The 18,771-nt window shown below is 36.3% G+C and overlaps 1 protein-coding gene across 1 annotated transcript; it reads left to right on the top strand.

Moving 5' to 3' along the window:
• Nucleotides 1-1,834: 1,834 nt before the first annotated feature.
• Nucleotides 1,835-15,835, top strand: LOC102878223. Its single transcript, XM_015587332.1, has 4 exons — nucleotides 1,835-1,856; nucleotides 11,911-12,077; nucleotides 12,795-12,912; nucleotides 15,405-15,835. Exons 1-4 carry the CDS (start codon nucleotides 1,835-1,837, stop codon nucleotides 15,833-15,835), a joined length of 738 nt encoding a protein of 245 aa, XP_015442818.1.
• The last annotated feature ends 2,936 nt before the right edge of the window (nucleotides 15,836-18,771 follow it).

Genomic DNA, 18,771 nt, shown 5'->3' with positions numbered 1-18,771 from the left:
CAAAGAAGGGGTTTGGGGGAAGATGAAGTGGATAAAGGGGGTCAAGTATATGGTAGTGGAAGGAAACGACTTGTGGTTGTGAGCATGCAATAGAGAAGACAGATGCTGAATTATAATGTACACTTGAAAATGAATTATTAACCAATGACATCCCAGTAAATTTAATTAGAAAAGGATATTTTCAGTGAACAGGGATTTTTATATGTACTCTGAGATGCAGCTCTGCAAGCACATTGGCAGATGCACAGGTGGACGATAACCCTCAGCCTTCCTATTCAGTCTGTGTAGGAAGGAATCTTGGTAATTTGATTCTTGTGTCCAGAGTACAGCTGCACATATTCTCAAAACATTCTGCTGTGGTTGTCTGATTCTGAAAACGATGCTTGCACCCAGACATATGACATGTGAAATACGTGGGCTTTGTGAGGACGTCATAAAGAGTTTTAAATAACTCTTGGCATCAAAATTAAAAAATGGATTGCTTCACTTAGTCTTCACTCACTTTCAAGAGTGGTTTATACTCACCAATTAACTCTCACTCCCATGGATTATTCCCACTGTTCGGGACACTCCCATGGATTATTCCCACTGTTCTGCCCGTAGTTATGGGCATTCCCACTTCATTGTATAACTGGAGGCTCTAAAGCTGCAGCTGTCAGGATCCTAATCTCGTCGTTGAGGACTCACTGCCATTGTGTACAGTAGCAAGCTGCGTGGTGCTAGCCTTTCAGGCACTATCAGAATCTCATCAGCAAAACAAAAGTTGTGGATGATACCTTTTAACCTTCCAGAAACAGCTAACTCATTTAGGTATGTCCAGACTTAATATTTAATAAATGTTTACCTTCAGGCAGACATGTGTAATAAAGGCCACTTTCTTTAATGGAAGAGAAACTAAATTGAGTACAAAATGGGACCAATTTTGCTACTGTTGAGCCATGTGACCCCCGGGATGTAATTTAGTTTAGGTATAAAAATAGTTCCTCATTTGTAAACTGTAGGAAAAATAATTTGTCTTCTAACTTACTGTAAAGAAAAATTGGCTGTGAAAAATGTTTTACGATCCTTAGAAGAAAGGAGTGATATATAAATTCATGGTAGTACAGTGATTATTATGTGACCCAAAATTGAAATGTAAGATATTAAATCATTGCTTTCCAAAGTTGGAATAATGGCTCTTTTAAGCTTATTCACAGGATATGCTCTGAGAGGCATAAAATAATTTCTTCAGTTTTAAGTATTTTGCTGAGATAGTATGGATTCTTTAAAGTAGAAGCTACTTAAAAGACCATTTGACAGTTGGGCTGTTTCACATTGGGTATGTGCTAATGAAATATTGATGGCAACAATGTGAACTTTGAATTTATTGCTGTGTAAAAAGCTTTATTTTAGATTAATACTATGGTTTTTACTACACTGAATGGAGCCCATTTCTCCCAATATTTTAATTATCTGTTAAGTTTTAAGATTACTATCTGACTACTCGTTATAAAGATGATGTCTTTCTTTGTGATAACTGAGGTAGCCCTTGGTGTGAATGTGTTTTCTTTCTCCAGTATATTCTAAAATTTCTGACTCTGAAGCCTTTGTTTGAATTTTGATTTGTACTAGATTGTGTTTCCATGGTATTTATTAAGGCATGATTTATTAATATATGATTTTAATATAATTTCCTTACTATAGTTGAAGTTAAACTTTATTAGGTAAATAGAAGAACACTCAGCACATTTTGAATTAATTGCTGCCATTTGCTATTTTAATGTATTATTTGCCTAGTTTTCAAGAAATGATCAAGAAAACTTCAATGTATAGTCATTCATTAGTTCATCGTTTAATGGATCCAGAAGCTCAAAAAGGTAAATTATTTTATGTTTCCTTATGTAATTTGACCAATTCTAAGATGACAGTTAACAGAATATAAAAGCATACCTTTGCAGTTTTTCCCAAGTGCAATACACTAAATATATGATTGTGATTTCTGAGTTATTTCATTTCAGATAAGAAGACTGTAAGAGAGGTAAAAGGTTTTATGTAAAACTACACGTTTTTACTAATGCTTGGATGAAAGGTGATTTTAGACTATAAAAACATTTCTAGCCTCTTTATGGTCCCTCTGATATATTAATTAGAGGCAAATATATATAATGTAATTTGAACTCCTGGTGTAAGGAAAATTTAAGTTTGAATTCTACTGTCAGTGTAGTTATTTGAAATTGACCCACAATTTTTACATCATCTTGATTAGTATGACTGCATGGATTATGTAATATAACTATCACCATTGTTCCGAGATAAGTGTAGACATACACTCTAGACATAGACTAGAAGAATTATTACCATGGTTTTGCAGTATAAATTTAATTATCTTGGCTTCTTTCTTTCTCTCTATGCATTATCTACACACTATGGATGTTTTCTAAGAACTATAGTTCTATTTTTTTTCTTTTTGAGGCATATCAGATGCCCTTTACCTAGGTGAGCATATCTTTAGGCCACGAGAACCGGGTGTATTCTCAGTGTTGGCAGCCTATGTGGCTTAAACACTAATGGTTTACTATAGTGATTTTTGCAAACCTAAACATTTAAAGTCATAATCACTTAGAGAATCCAGCTATTTAGATCATTTGAGTGGAGAAGTAATTTTTGTATGGTGTATGAATAAAATTACATCATTATTATCATTAGTAACAACACTTGGTTTCAACTGTGTGTAAATTACAAAGGAAATGGAAGAAGTTCAAGGTAAGGTTGAGACAACAAGTATTAAAATATTTTACAACACAAATAATCACAACCGTAATCATCTATATAGCCAATTAAAGCTTTAAAAACATGTTCACAGGTACAGTGTTAAAGGGATTTAGTGTATGTTATTGGGGCAGAGTAAAATAGCATTTTGTTGGAAAGGCTTCCACTAATCAGAGGAACACTCAGTTCTCAAATACTGCAGAATGTCAACTTGTCCTCTCCTCTTTTATACTTAGTATCTTGACCTTGGAAAGGATAGAGCAAACCCATAGTCCAGTTCTTCTATTTCAACACTGGTCTGAAGCTGCCAGAATTATAGGATGTCACTTAGTTGTACACAGATTAAAGTTAGGACTATAATGTACTCTAAAAATTCCTCTTATCTCCGGTTTCTCGTGCTACATTATAATCTAAACTGTCTAAAACCTCATCCACATGAACTATTCCAAATATCTTATGTTGTTTACCTCTTACCAAAATCACTCTCCAGCTGTTAGCACTTGTAGCAATGTATTATACAGGAGCAGGGTGCTCCTCAGGGTCTGTACCCTGAGAGCAGGTTCACCCAAAGGCTCAGTGACTCCTGCGCACAATTATTCCTAAATTTGTACCCCAACTGCTTACTTGATGTCCTACATACTGCCTTGTGTCAGTTTGACTCCTTCAAAAAACATGTCAAAATGGGATTAAACATGCAAGAGATTTATTGAGGGAAATGTTTGTCGAGGATAAAGAAGGAACAGAAGTAGGCAGGGAGATCTTCTGACCACGATGCATGTCTGACACCTGTGAGAGGGGAGAGAAAAAGACAGATTGGGTAGAAAGAGCCTTAGACTGCAACATGGTTCTCGCAAAGCCTCTGGCAGGCGGATGGGGAGTCCCTGAGCAGAAGTTGCCCATTAGAGGAGTGTCCTCTATGGAATGGGAATGGGCTGGCTTTAGTAGGCAGCCCCAAGTGGAAACATGACCTCTGAAGAGCCAAACGGACAGCAGCTGACACTGTTGGGCAGCTATGCTTCCCAAAGCAGGTTCTCTTAATCTGAGTGGCACACCCCTCAGTGGTTGGCATGTCATGTCACATTTTTTAATATGCATTAAATAATTTTCCTTTGCTGATTTGCCCCTCTATATTTTCAATTTCAGTTTATGACATCATATCCCTGGCCACCCATAAACTTGAAATCATCCTAGTCTTTCCCCTTTTCTTATACCCTTCATCATTAAATCTCATCTATTTGGTCTCGTTATATTTTTTCCTCCCACTTACCACCTGTTTTGCAGCATCAGCCTTGATTCAGTTTCTTATTATTTCTTCTTTTGATTGTTGTAACTGCCTTCTAACTGGCTGCCCCCACCTTGGGTTAGCTTCTTTTCTTCATTCTCTCTGGTTCTTTTTCCATAGCCTGCATAATCTTTTGAAAAATTTAAATCTTGCTGCATTTACCTTCTGCTTAACATTCTTCAGCGCCTCATTATTATAGCATAAAATCAAGAGTTAGCATGACGTAAAGTGTTTTTAATCTCATACTGCTACCTCAACTTATCTTATATTCTAGTTCTCAGAGTTTCCCAAATTGGAATATTAGTCAAGAGTCTTTTTGCCAGTTGGCTGCCATGTGTGTAGTCTCCTTTGTCACTGTCTTGTTTAACTCACAAACTCATAATCATCAAGGCTCTGGTCATTCTTTCCTGAGATCTCTGAGATATGGAACTGTCTCTGTTTTTGAGTTAATTAGTTAAGTCTCAAGTCTTCATTATAGCACTTACATGCTGATCTTTGTATTTATGGTGCCTAGGTATGCAACAAATGAGTGAATGAATGAATTATCTATAACTGAGGCCTATTGGCTGGACTTAAAATTTGTTCTCTAGCGATGATTTTGTATTTCTGGTCACAAGTCAGTTGACTCTTCAGGACCAAATATAATGTTTTACTTAGTGATAGCACATGAAAGTCTTTCACAAGGATCTTCATAAATCTTCACGGAGTTGAATTAATGGGTAATAGGGCTTTTAGAAATAATATTGCCTTAACATATGAAGAAGAAAGTTTAGATGAGTAATTCTGTTGCTATTTAAGAAACATCAAATTATAGTCTGAGACAATGTTTAATATACCAGTTGGAGTACTATAACACATATAATTATGAAAGTGAGACTCATTCAACACATTTTACATGTTTTAAAAGTAACCTGAATAAGTATCTGTTAAATAAGATTAATACATTTTCCACATATTGAATAAAAATAACTCTTAAATATAACCGTCTGCCTCAGATTCTTCAAATGTCAAGTTTAAATGTCAAGTATGAATGTCAATTGTTGCCCTTGGGAAAGGTCTACCACTACTTCAGAAGCTCACAAATTCATACCTTGATTCCTAGACCCAATGCTGCTGTCTACATTTGGACTCTTCAATCTCTTTGTTTAGATTAGTGCAACAGTCTTCTAATTAACTTCTAAATTAGCCTTCAGCTGCTACTGCCTGAGGTAGGTTTTTAAATATCAAATTTCATCATGTAAGTTCCTGTCCTAACTGTTTTTATTGGCTCCTCCTCACTTTATAGAACAAAGGTCATCATTGCCCTCAGATCTGATCTCAACCTACTTCTTCAGGCTTATTTTCTAGAAGACCCCAACATGCACCTGGCACACCAGCTCCCCCGACCTTCTGACGGCTCTCTCCGAGCCAGGCTTCATGCCTTGGCAGAAGTTTCATCTTCCTTGATCTTCTTTCTTTCTCTACCTGGCAGCCTTCTTCTCCCCCAACTCAGCTGAAATGTCTCCTTAAGAATGCTTTTCCATGTTGTCGCATATGGCAGTATTTCATATCTTCTTATGACTGAGTAATATTCCATTGTATATATGTACCACAGCTTCTTTAGCCAATCATCTATCATAGGACACTTTGGTTGATGGATGGACCTCGAGATAATCATGCTAAGCAAAATAGCCAGACAGAAAAAGTTGAAAATCACATGATATCACTTATATGTGGGATATAAACCTAAAAGCAGGACAAACAGAGACTCATGGACATGGACTATAGGCTAGTGGTTACCAGAGGACTATACACTAGTGGTTACTAGTGGGGTGGGAGAGGAGGCAGGAGGTAGACAGGGTAAAGAGGGTCAAATACAGGGTTTAGGGAGAGGGTGGAGTAGGTAAAGGAGATCAAATATATGGTAGATGAAGAAAACTGGACTTTGGGTGATAAACGCACAATAGAATATACAGATGTCAATAATGTACACCTGAAAATTATATAATTAACCAATGTTACCCTCAATAAACTTAATTAAAAATTAAAAGAAAAAAAAGTGCTTTTCATAATCTGACCAACTAGTGATCCTTCCCATAGCACTTTAGAAATATTTCTTTTATTGCACTTATCACATCTCACTGGCATTCATTTAATTGTCTGTTTCCACTATGATCCCAGCAGCAAATTGGAGTGCAACTAATTTTTTTCCCCAATTGCATCCTGAGCAGTCTCAGTAAAAGATGAATTTTCTTTCTTCTGCAAATGTAGTATCATTTGGTCCACTTGATGAAAGTTACAGCCTCTGTATATCGTTGAAATTAAGCAGACCTCTAGACAAAAATGTATATGAGATCTCAGGAATTAGTCTCAACATAAGGACTCAAGACTTTGACATTGCTAAGACATTCAAAAATCAGGTTAGCCTGCGAGTATTTACTAATCTGAAAATATCTTTAACATCTTTTTTCTTTTTAATCTCTAGATATTTCTTAAGCAATGACATCCATTTTTGAAAAGAAGATTCAACTAAATGACAGTCTTTCATTTAGTTGAGGGGTTTTTACCCAGGTTTTCATGACAGTCCTCTAATGGAAGCTTAAATTCACTTGTCATAGCTATTAAAGACTTTTTTTTTCTGGTGTATTTCTGTGATCTGACCCTTCCATTTATTATTGTTGTTATTGACCTTATAAGTATAAAAGAGATGAATACAGACAGAGCCTTTATTTTCGAAGGCTTGCTGCAAATCCAGCCTTGGAAGTCAAATCTCTTGAATTTTCCTCTTAAGAAAATCATCATCATACTATGGCAGAATCTTGCTAATTTTCACTTCCTAATTAATTCTCAGGAGAACAAGAACACCTGGTAGATTTTATTCACTATCAGCAAAGATTTAGTAGCAGGAAAATGGTGTTAAGACTTTTTTATATCAAAAACCATTAAAATAGATAAGCTCAAGATAGCAACATAATTGTAATACTGTAGATTGTTTTATTTACAATCTGTTTTAATATTTGTTTCAATATTAAATTCATTAATAAAATAATACTCTAAGATTATAGTAGATAGGTTTAATCGAAAGGTACAAATATCAGGAGTTTTCTGCTTTTCATATAAGGAAGCCAAGATTCATCATTTTGCATAACCTGGTTCTAGTTTTTTTCCTGGGGTCTGAGTGCTAAATAATAAGGAGAGAATATGCGTGGAAAAATTATTCTTCAGAAATGTAAATTAGAATTTCATTGTGTTATAATGCTATTAAGTTTTGGGGGAAATTCCTCTTCAAATCATAACTGAAAACCAAAGAATATCTACTCATTTATTAATCTTCTCAAGATTCATTCCCATATTCAACGAATAACTAAGCATAGACTTTGAGAGACATGTCCTTTTGTATATTATGTTTGGAGCTTTGATACATTTTTCCCTTTTATTACAACAAGGCTACTTTAGGGGTGCCCTTAAAATAGTGCAGCTCTTTGTTTTAGATTTCAGTTCAGAGGTTCTTGTCATCAACCTTGAAATGGGTGGTGATATTACTAAAACTTAATAAACATGTCTTTTCATTTAAATAAGTACTATTAAAATTGTTACCTCAAAATATTTAAATAGACATTATTGCTGAAAAACAGCAAAGTTTTAAGATGGAAATAATTGTGTATATATTCGCTTTTAAAATCTCACATACTACATCTAGACAAATTATTTTAAGCAGCCAAATTCAGTATATTTTGGTTTCCTAGTATAATATATTAACATATGATTATAATAATATATTAACATATATTTTAAATTTCATTTCCTTATAATGGTAAAGATGTGGTCATTCCTAAAAAGAAAGGACTAGCTCTGTTTATGTAGAAAAACAGTTAAAAAACAGGAATCATTTGTGATTACATTGTAGTTTTTAGAACAACAGCACTAATCTGGTCAACTAACCTTTAAAAGAAAGTGCAAAGTCAGAGATGTCAGTTTGTAGCAGTAAATATTCACTGGCAAAGTTTTTATATCAAAGATTGGAACTTTAGGAGATGCTCCTGGGATTTAGTGTACTCTAACATCTATTAATCCCTGATTCCTTAGGTGACTTGTCAGAAAGTGCTGCATTTACAAGGAGTTTGCAAGGAGGCCCAAGAAAGCATATTTAGCTAAAGGTCAAAGAAGCAATTAATGTTCTCAGCTTTTCCCTAAAGAACTTCCACACAAACATTACCCCCTCCCACCCCAAATCTTAGCAAAGCAAGTGAATATAATAAAATGAAAGTTAAAATTCAAATAAAACATTTTACTAATATTACTTGTTTCCAAATGTGAATGTATGTCATTGTTTAAGGGGAAATATAGTGAAGTATATTAGAAGAAGGGGCTCTTGTTGAAGAGTTTTTCAGTTTTTCATCTCTTTGTTTTCTCTGTATTTCTGCCAAGAGTCAATGTTTCTGGTGGTGGTAGATTGGGCCCTTCCTATGGCGTGTAGTGAATTGGAGTTCTTCTGGGGAATACTTGGTTTTGTCTGGATCCTAAGCAGCACTCTATTAAGGGATCACAGAATTTAGGACAGGAAATCATCTATGTATTCCACAGTCTGACAAGGGGTTCTTTTTTCTGTGTTCCAGTGTATTTTCCTTTCACCTGCATTTTAGCCATTGTCATATAGCACTGTAATTGTCTATTTTCATGTTTCTCTCTCTATATATCTAAGTTTCACCAGCTTGAATTTTTTGTCAGTCACTAGACAATATGTAAACTTTAGTAAGTACTCAGTGAATATTTGTTGAATGAATAAATGAATGAATTTCTTAGCCTGTCATCTGAAACACATCTCCTCTGCCTGCTGAAGTCTGATATCCCCACCCCTCTCTCTTCACTATTGGCTTCCTTTTGTTTACTTTTATTTACTTTCTCTCCTACATTTCCTTAACACATTGTATCTCTATGATAGCACTTTTCTACAAGATGACATGTAGTTATTTCATTGAATCATAGCAATTCAGTTATACAGTGGTCCTAGTCCAGCTAGCATCAAATGTCAATCTGATGTATCCCTCATATCTTGAAAGAGTGATCTTCTGGTTTCTGTTTGATAGCTTCTGGGAAACTAATTTCTTACTGCTTTCTGAGGCAGGCCATTCCATTTTCGAAAAGGTGTGATATTTAGAAAAATATTAAAAATCTGCTTTATTGTAATTTTTCCCATGGGTTTAGATTCTGCTCTCTGGGACTCCTCTCCCCCCCCCCTCCCCCCCGGATCTCTTCTATTTGCTGCTCTTTCAAATTTGTGAAAACTTTTGTGTTCCCTCGAGTTGTTTCTTCTTTATGATGAAAATGCTGATCTCCCCAAACTGTACTCATATGGCTCAGTGTCAAGATTTCTCACCTCATAGTTTCTCCAGTTTCTCAGTGGCTTTCTAAAATATGTTTTTCCAAACTGAATATGGGGCTACAAGTATGACCTGACCTATTTCAAATAGAACAGAGCCTTTACCTCCCTCATCTTAGAACTTAAATTGTTAATATGGCCTGGGTGTATTAGCTTTTTTGATAGTTGTATTATAGTTATATTTTGACTCATATTGAACTTGTGGCCAATTAAATTTGTATATCTTTTCCCCTCCACAAGTAATGCAGCCTGAATGTGGACTTAACATTTGTCTTTATCAAATTTCATATTATTAAGTCCAGTGCACTGGTATAGCCCATCAAGATATTTTGCATTACATTTAGTTATTTAGTATAATTTCCCATTACATTCATATCACTTTAATGTTTGATCACACTCAGTATCATCAGTCAAACCAGTAACAAAAATGTTGATTAGAGCAAAGCTGTGAACACACCATTTATTAGAAAGGTCTATCCAGGTGGGCATTGAAGCCAAGTACTTTGGGGCCACTTGCATCTAATCCAGCGGTTCTTTATGGGGAAGTCATGAGGTACCACATGTGTTACTGAGGTTCAAGCAGTTGTATTTATGCATTTCTAGTTTTCCCAAGGGCAGGGACCATGTCTGTCTGGCTAACTGCTGTCTTCCATCATCTAGTGCAGTGCCTGGCACAAAGCAGGCCTTCAGTACAGTTTTGTTGAAAGAGTAAATGGAATAACCAAGGAACAAAGATTCTTCTGGCTTAAGTTTTTAAAATAAATATTTTCTGCCTCATCTCTTCTTCTTTTAAAGAATTATAAACTATTTTTCCTTTTCTTGATGTCATAACACTATTTCTGTTTTATACTCAAAATTCAGTTTTTATTTTCTATCTTCTCTTTGGAAGAGAACTAAGCTTGGATTCGTTAGTGCTGGGGTGGGGATAGTGGCAAAGAACAAAGAAAAGACTTGAAAGATCAGTTCATTTTAAGGATTGTTGTAAGAAATAAATAGCTTCTCTGTTAATGCAAGTCATATATTAGATGAGTTTAACTTAAGACACTCAGCCTCTACCACAGTGATTTTTCCCTTTCTTAATTTAACTATAGAATTTTCTCCCTCTCCCCAGCATTGTTGATGTGTACTCGACAAATAGGAACACTTGAGATCTACTCTCTTAGTAAATTTAAAGTATACAATACATTGTATACTTTATAGTCACTATGCTGTACATTATAGTCATGATTATAGTCACTATGCTGTACATTAGATCTCTGAAACTTATTCATTCTGCATAACTGAAATTTCGTACCCTGTGACCAACATCTTCCCAATTCCCCCACCTCCCAGCCGCTGGCCACCACTCTACTTTCTGCATCTGTGAGTAAATATAGAACTTTCAGTTGTAAAATCCTATATCACACAATCTGGTATTTTTGATTAGATGGTGATCTTGTTTTATCATTTATTTTAATAACCATAATATAATAACAACTCTAATAATAATAATAATTTGTTGAGCCCTATGTAATTGTAGACAAGGTGCTAAGCACTTTACATACATCATCTTATTTAAATCTACCAACACTATTTGATGTAGGTTCTTCTATCTTTCCCATTTTACAAATAAGGAAATGCAGGCTCAGAAAGGGATGTATATCTTGCTTCATAACTAGTTTGTAAATTCTTTGGGACTAGTAGTTTCTTTTTTAAATTGCATCTTAGCTTTTTAATAGTTTAGAGAGTGGGCTTTGGAACTACCAAACAAGGAACTCAAATTTTGGTGTTTTCATTTACAAGTTGCATGAGCTTGGTCAAGTTAATAGAGCCCTCTGAGACTTAGTTTTGTTTTCTGTAAAAGTGCAAATAATAATGCATATCTCACAAGGTTTGTTGGAAAAATTACATGAATATCATACACAATGTATTTAACGTGGTCTGGCATGTGAAGATGGTGCTCAGAAATTGGGAGTTAATGTTGCTTATTAACCTTATATAATGTCGTGGATGTTATGATGCCATGAGTTGCCCCCAAATAATAACAAAAATAAGTAACAATAAAATGATACAAGAGGATATTGTTGGGTAATATAACAAATTTTTTTTCTCTTACTAAAGGGAGGTCATAAAGGATACACATTACTGAAATAACTGAAATTGCACTATATAGACAATGCAAATCATTGGATTCGTATGTTCCATCACCAATCGTTCTCTTGTTCTAGATGAACATATTTGGGTTCCTTAAAATATATTGCTTTAAAAACACTGTTATTTGTTTCACATAGTGTTTCAGAAAAATGGACAGTGGTAATTTCAGCTTCAGTGAAAATCAGAAAGATGTTGCTGTCTTGATGTATGAAATGTTAGCTTATGAATCATTTTCAAATAGTTCACCTTACTAGTACATTGCATCTGAAGTCAAAGAATATTCAAAAGTAACGGAATAAGTAGAAACGTTGCATTTCCCTCAGGTTCTTTCTTTTTTCATGGTTTTACTAATATAACCACAACATTTGCCTCTTTCTTTTTCTTTCAGAAAACAGAGAAGACAGTGCTGACAAAAAAGTGGTGGTAGAGATCATGGCAAGATGTTTTATTCCAGCTCTAATAACCACCACCTCCTGGGAGGGATTTCATTTTGTTGGTCATGATATTCGAATTACTGAAGCCACAGACTGTTATGGTGCTGTTGTTTGGCCCTCGGTATATTTCATACAAAATTTGCTACATTTCAATTATTTTCAGTCAGTTTTATTCATTATTATATACTATGTTGAGGAAGAAAATAGGTTCCATGGTTCTACTTTATGACCTCAAAAAACACTAAAATTTTGAAATCATGAAATTGAGAAAATGCTTCTATCAATTAATTCTACTTCTGACTTACAGGGTTAATAAAATATGTTGTTTACACCTTGAATTTTTTGTGACAACAAGTTTTAGAATAGTAAACATTTTATTTCCCATTTAACTGGTTCTATTTCAGTTAAACAATTATTATGAAATCTGTGCCAGTGTCAACATGCAGAATACTCTAAAAGGCCACCACTCCTTTACCAAAGTCCCATGAAGGGTGCGAACCCCTAGCACTGTCTGCTCTAATCCCACACACGTCTTTGAAATGACTATTATTATTAAAAATTGCTTTCTTTAAAGATAATCAAACTTAAGCAACTAAATTCCATATTTTTAATTGTCTTTTCTCAACAATCTCCAAAGACTTTTTCTAGCCTAAATGTTGAACCATTGAAGGATGCACTTCTGTTGATAATTTTTTTGTTGTAATATATGTGTATACACATAAATATGTACATATACGCACATACACATCATAGCATTAGTGGGATATTTAATAGAGTTTAAATGTACTTTTTGTTATTACTTTCCAAGCACTACTTTTTCTTTTTTTAACTTTCATAGGCCCTTGTTCTATGCTATTTTCTGGAAACAAATGTAAAGCAGTATAATATGGTTGACAAAAACGTGATTGAAATTGGAGCTGGTACAGGGCTAGTCTCTATTGTGGCAAGTTTACTTGGTAAGTAGATATTTTTGGGGTTTGGAGAATTTAATGATCAGATATCCTTAGTTGCTTTTACTATCCAATATACTATGATCTGGGCCTATTTTTAACTTCTTAATTGTTTAAATGGGCTTCATCAAGAAACTACCAATTCTAAAGTCACTTTACTGGTTTCTATGAGAATTTCCTGTGAAGTTTTATTAATTTTTCTCATGGAGTGCTCAGTCACAAATATATTCTAACTGGGAGGTGCACTTAAGCTCCTGGCTGCTAGAGGAGATGTACAAAATACTAGATATAAACAATCTACCGCTGTTGATTCTAGTGTTCTTTATTTAAATTTTAGTCCTATTTCAGCATTTCCATGTAACCATATGTTCCTTTTGGGTTTTGAAGTCCTATGCTTTTATGAAAAAGCACCTGTTAGAATAGAGAAAGTGTATTAGAAATCACATAAAAATCATGTCTGCTAATTTTATGTTTGCCCTTGAATTTATTTTCTGTTTATTTTTATCCTTCTTTTGCAATATCTTGTTTTCTCACCCGATCATCTTTTCCAACTAAATGTGCAGTAGTCTCTACATGTCTGAGTCTGCTCCAGTTCAATCTTTTTTGTTGTTGTAGTTATCTATTTCATAGCCTTAATTTAGCTGCCTTTTCTGATGTGCGCTACGCAAATCTGTCTTGATTTCCTTGATCTTCAGAAGTACACACCTGCCACTTTAAAATCTTGAGAGAAATTCAAGATTTAGCAACTTACGACTTTCTAAACACTGGGAAAATAAGTACTCCCCAGATATTTAAAAAACAAATTTCTATCCTGACATTGCTTTCCAAAGTTAGCATTTCATTTGGTATGCATAGAATCAGAGACGCTATTGGATTTATACCTGAAGGCTTCTCGATCTAGGAGCAGAATTTGTATTTGGCAAGTCATTTGTTTCATTAAAAAGAATTGATCCTGGGGATGGCTCCATAGTGTAGTGGTTAGTACATCTGCTTTACATGCAGAAAGTCCTGGGTTCACACCCCAGGTGGATCCATGGACCATACCCTGGGGGTGCCAACCCTGGGTGCACCAACCCTGGGTGCATGCTGTGAGTGTGTTAGGGGAGACGCTCCGCCTTCAGAGATCCGGTTCTTAAGGGGAAAACGTCAGCATCCATAGGTCAGGGGTGGAAGTGGGGAGGTGGGGAATTAAAGAGAGGGAAAAAAGAAGTTTTTTAAAAAAAGAATTGATCCTTTCATTCTGCTCGTATAACTTGACACAAATATCAAAAGACCAAAGCTTTCTTTAGTCATTCTAAAAGTGGTGGTGTTTACCTCTCTAGTGCAAAGATATTAATAGTCAGATCGTTTATATTCACTATAAGTAGGGGTGTATTGTTTCTCATGAGATTTTAAAAAGATTCGTTGAAAATAATAGACCCACCGACATTAGAATGTGAAGATTTATATTTCTGCGATTCTACCAATGATATGCACATTTCCTTCCTATTTTAATATTTTCCACAAAATACAATCAGTGGCCAGAGAAATTTGACATCGTGGCTAAGAAATGGGTTCTAAACTGGTCTGAGCTAAACTAGACTTCTCTTCCAGTTCCGCTTTCCTGTTCCTAACTCGAGTCTGTTTTTGTCTAATGATGTGGAATTGGCCAAGCCTAGATTTATTTACACATTACTTTTGGGCTCTGCTGCTGCTACTCAAAGTTCACTTTAAGGGCCAAATTTTATTGGTTATTGGTTTCTATAATTTTGCACCTTCTAATTTGTTTCTGAAAATGACCATCACTATTTACTTTTAACTCGGAAATGGTTTATATCTTCATCTGAGCGTTCCGTACTGCATCTATGATCTTTGGCTATATGAGCACTATATGCATGCTGTGGCCAGGTTTTAAACATCTTTTGATGGGAAGACTCACACTTAAAATGGGCTCAAGTTGAAAACTGGGGCATAACATGGCTGTCATACTTTCAATGTAATGCCTTGGAAAAGTCTTTCCTTCCTTCCCTTCTCACACTTGAGTACTTCCTATTTAATGAAAGAATGCCCAGTGTTATATATACTTGTTTGGTCTCACAGGACTGGGTATCAGAATTCTTTTAGGGAGAACCTGTTCATCTTTCAGCAATAGCTTCTGATTTTTCTAATGAGGGTACCAACTATTTTGAGTTGTCTTTTCTCTTGATTATTTTTCTCCTAGCATGTAGTTGATAAATAGAAAACAACAGCAACAACAGCAAAACAAAACAAGAAAAACCAGGAGAACAGAAAAATGCGATGGAGTGCAAAAATACCATGGGAACCTAAAATTTTTTTTAAGGGAAGGCGTAATGCTCCCCTAGCATGCATTTTGAAGGGGATTTGTCTCCTGTGTATACTGACTAGTTTTTTCTTTGGGACTAGCAGTTACGCAGAATTACAAAATGCATGTTGACTTAAACCTGATTGTTTACTTCATCCCATGAGGGTTACTTTATCTACTATCCTTTGCTTCACAGGTGCTTATGTGACTGCCACAGATTTGCCTGAATTACTTGGAAACCTGCAATATAATATTTCCCGAAACACCAAAATGAAATGTAAACATTTGCCTCAGGTTAAAGAACTCTCCTGGGGCGTAGCTTTAGACAAGAACTTCCCCAGGTCCTCCAATAATTTCGACTATATCCTGGCGGCTGATGTTGTCTATGCTCATCCTTTCCTGGAGGAACTCCTCATTACTTTTGACCATCTGTGCACAGAAACTACCGTCATCCTCTGGGTCATGAAATTCAGGTTAGAGAAAGAAAATAGATTTGTAGACAGGTTTAAGGAGTTGTTTGATCTGGAGGAGATTTCTAGTTTTCCTAGCCTGAATATTAAGTTGTATAAAGCTATGAAAAAAATCAGAGGAATGCATGATGTCCTCAAAGGAGGACTTGGAAAGTGAAGGTTCTTTTCTAGTAGATTATGACTTTAAAGAAGATCCTGGATAATCTGATATAGCACTGACTTTCCCAAGAGGGGTGCACACACACACACACACGCACCTCCCCCCTCAGGTATAGCACATGGATCTGGAGGGCGGCAAAGCCATACTACGTGGTTATTAGTTAGGACAATGTCTGCTTTCCTTATCCCTTCACAGCACCATTTTTTATTATGGTCATTTTAATAAATGGTGCAATTACTGTAATTTTTAATATATAACTAGAGAATGGTGGTTTTCAATAATGGCATTTCTAAAATGAAATTCCTTATTGTTTTTAACATAAGCTTATGTGATTCTCTACTAGAAAGAAAGAAATGGACCATAGTAGGATCTGCAAATAAATCTGAAAGGGCAGATACCATGATATAATGGTAAACGTTAGCTTATTGTGGTTTTTATTAGTGCCAGCTTACAGGCGGTCTATCATCTCTGCTTGGCAGGGTGGGCTTCCAGTGCAACCTCTGAAATCAATCAAGCTTGTGGATTTGAGGTTATGGGCAAGGACATTTCACTCTAGCAAATGAAAAATGAATGGAAGCAAACATAAAAACAGTTGAGGTTTTGGAGGAGTTATTGTTTCATTTTTAAGCCAAACACAGTTATTCTGTATCACAGAGACAAATAAATATAAAAACTTTGGGTTGAAAATACATAAAAAGATTTAGGTTCTAATCTCAAATGACCAGAGAAGTGGCTGGTTTTAAAGTTTAAAGCTTTTCTGATGAACATATTTAGATCTAGATATTTGAAAGCCTATGTGATTTTCTCACATCGGCCTTAAAGATTAGAATAAGTCTGAAGTAATTAAAGTCAGTGCAAGGAGAGCAAAAAATTAAGATTTTGTATCGTATAACAAGAGTATATTCGTCAGTAACTACTCTTTAGCGTCCCAGTAATGTTTGCTAGGCTATCACTGTGCCCCTGGGGTGATTCTTGTTCTCCTAAGCACAGCCTTTTCTGCTTTGCTGGAAGTTCTTAGTCCATGCAGGGCTGAGCAGACCTAAAAAGATTAATTTCTAGGACTCTGACCAATAAGCCAGGGTACAAATATGCTCCCAGTAGATATTTTGGTATGTGCAGTTCATAGAGCCATCTCTCAGTAATTCCCAATATTTATATGGCCCTTTGTAGTTTGCACAGACCTGTTGCGTACATAGTCATTTAATCCTCACACCCATTCTAAGAAGTATAAGTAATATGATCCTACTTCACAGATAAAGAAACTGAGGCTGAGAGGGGTAAAGTCACTTGCCTCAGGCCTCGCAGTTGCCGTCGCAGTGATGGGGCACGCAGGCCCAGGCTTGTTTGAGTCTAGAGCCTGTGTTCTTCACCATTGCACTGTCTTTGTGTATTTAAAACAGTAATTTTCGTTCTTTTAAATGAATGAAGTCATTTCTTCCAAATGAAATCAGTACCCAGAAAGGTAAGCAAATACATTAGGAAATGATGAGAACTGTTCCTCCTTAAATCTTTTTCTCTTGTTTTCTTCCTTAACTGGATGATCAGGGTGGGCTCATTTGAAAAGTGACATTTGAGCAAAGCTCGAAGTTGGTAAGAGAAGTAGCAGTGCAAAACCTGGAAAAGTGTGTTTTAGGCAGAAGGAACAGCCGTGCAAGGACATTAAGGCAGGAACACGCCAATCCTCTAGAAGAAACGTTAAAGCCAGTGTGCTTGGAGCAGGGCAGGCTGGGGAGACTGATAAGATATGGCCTTGGAGAGGCTGTAGGCGGCGGCTGGCTTGTGGTCTGGGTTCTCTGCAAGCAGACTCTGAGGCAGAATTTGGTGTGCAGATCAATTATTAGAGAGTGCTGTTGGGATCAAGACCTGCGGAAAGGAGTGTAAGGAAGTAGGATGAAAGTAGAGGTCAAACTGCAATGCAGGCCCAAGTACAACCTCAGCTGACCCCCACATGGAGTGCTGGACTTAGATTGGCCTCTCAGAGTTGTCTCAGGTTGGGTGAAGACATCTGCGTCTTGATTACTCCATGTCATTCAATCACTGGCTGCCCTGGGAAGGCTCTGCGATCTTGGATGAGGTGACTTTCTTTAGCTGAAGCAATCCCTGAAGACGTTGACTGGGGCCTTCTGCCAGCAGCACTTCCAGCAGTGAGGTAATAAGTCATCCTGGAGGGGATCTGGGCAGCGCATCACAGGTTCCACCATAACCTTTAAGGCCATTGAAAGAATTTTGGCTTTTCCTCTGGTTAAGCGGAGAATCACCAGGTGGTTTGGAGTAGAGGAGTGAAACATCACTCCATGTAAGGACAAATCTAGCCGATGTTTTGAGAATTCTTATGAAGGGGCAACGGGACCTGTTAGGAGGATGTGGCAGCCACCCAGGCAAGAGAGGATGGCAGCCTGCAGCAGAGAACGTGCTCTGGAGGTGGTGAGAAGTGGTCAGTTCTAGATGTGTTTGGAAGCTAGAGCTAACAGACCTTCCCACATATTGAATATGAGTGTAAGGAAATAGGGGAGTCAAGGCTGACTCTAAAGTTTGATCCAAGCTACTGGACATAAAGTTAGAGGCATCAGCTTAGGGATGGTTCATAAAGGTCATTCAGGGAGCAAGGGCAAACACATAGAGAAGAAAGCAAGGACTGAGCCCTGAGATTGGCCAACATTAAGAAATCAGACTTAGGTATATTTGAGGTTTTTTTCGAGGTTCTGTCCCCACCTCAAAGTGATATTAGTATCTGTTAACTCTGAAGTATGTTATTTACTACCACAGTGATTTTTGAACTGGTCCAGTAGAGAGGTTGAAGTATCCTCAAAGTTGCCTCAAAGGCTTCTGTCTCAAAGGCTTCTGCCTCAAAGGAGTGTTTCAGGTGCAGCAACAGGAATCTTGGGGTAGGAAGTGGTAAAAAAATGGCTTCTCTCCTAAAAAATGTTTGAACA

Source organism: Pteropus alecto, unplaced genomic scaffold, assembly GCF_000325575.1.
Source record: "Pteropus alecto unplaced genomic scaffold, ASM32557v1 scaffold13, whole genome shotgun sequence".
Taxonomy (NCBI): Eukaryota; Metazoa; Chordata; class Mammalia; order Chiroptera; family Pteropodidae; genus Pteropus; species Pteropus alecto.
This window is presented reverse-complemented; position numbering and strand designations above follow the sequence as displayed.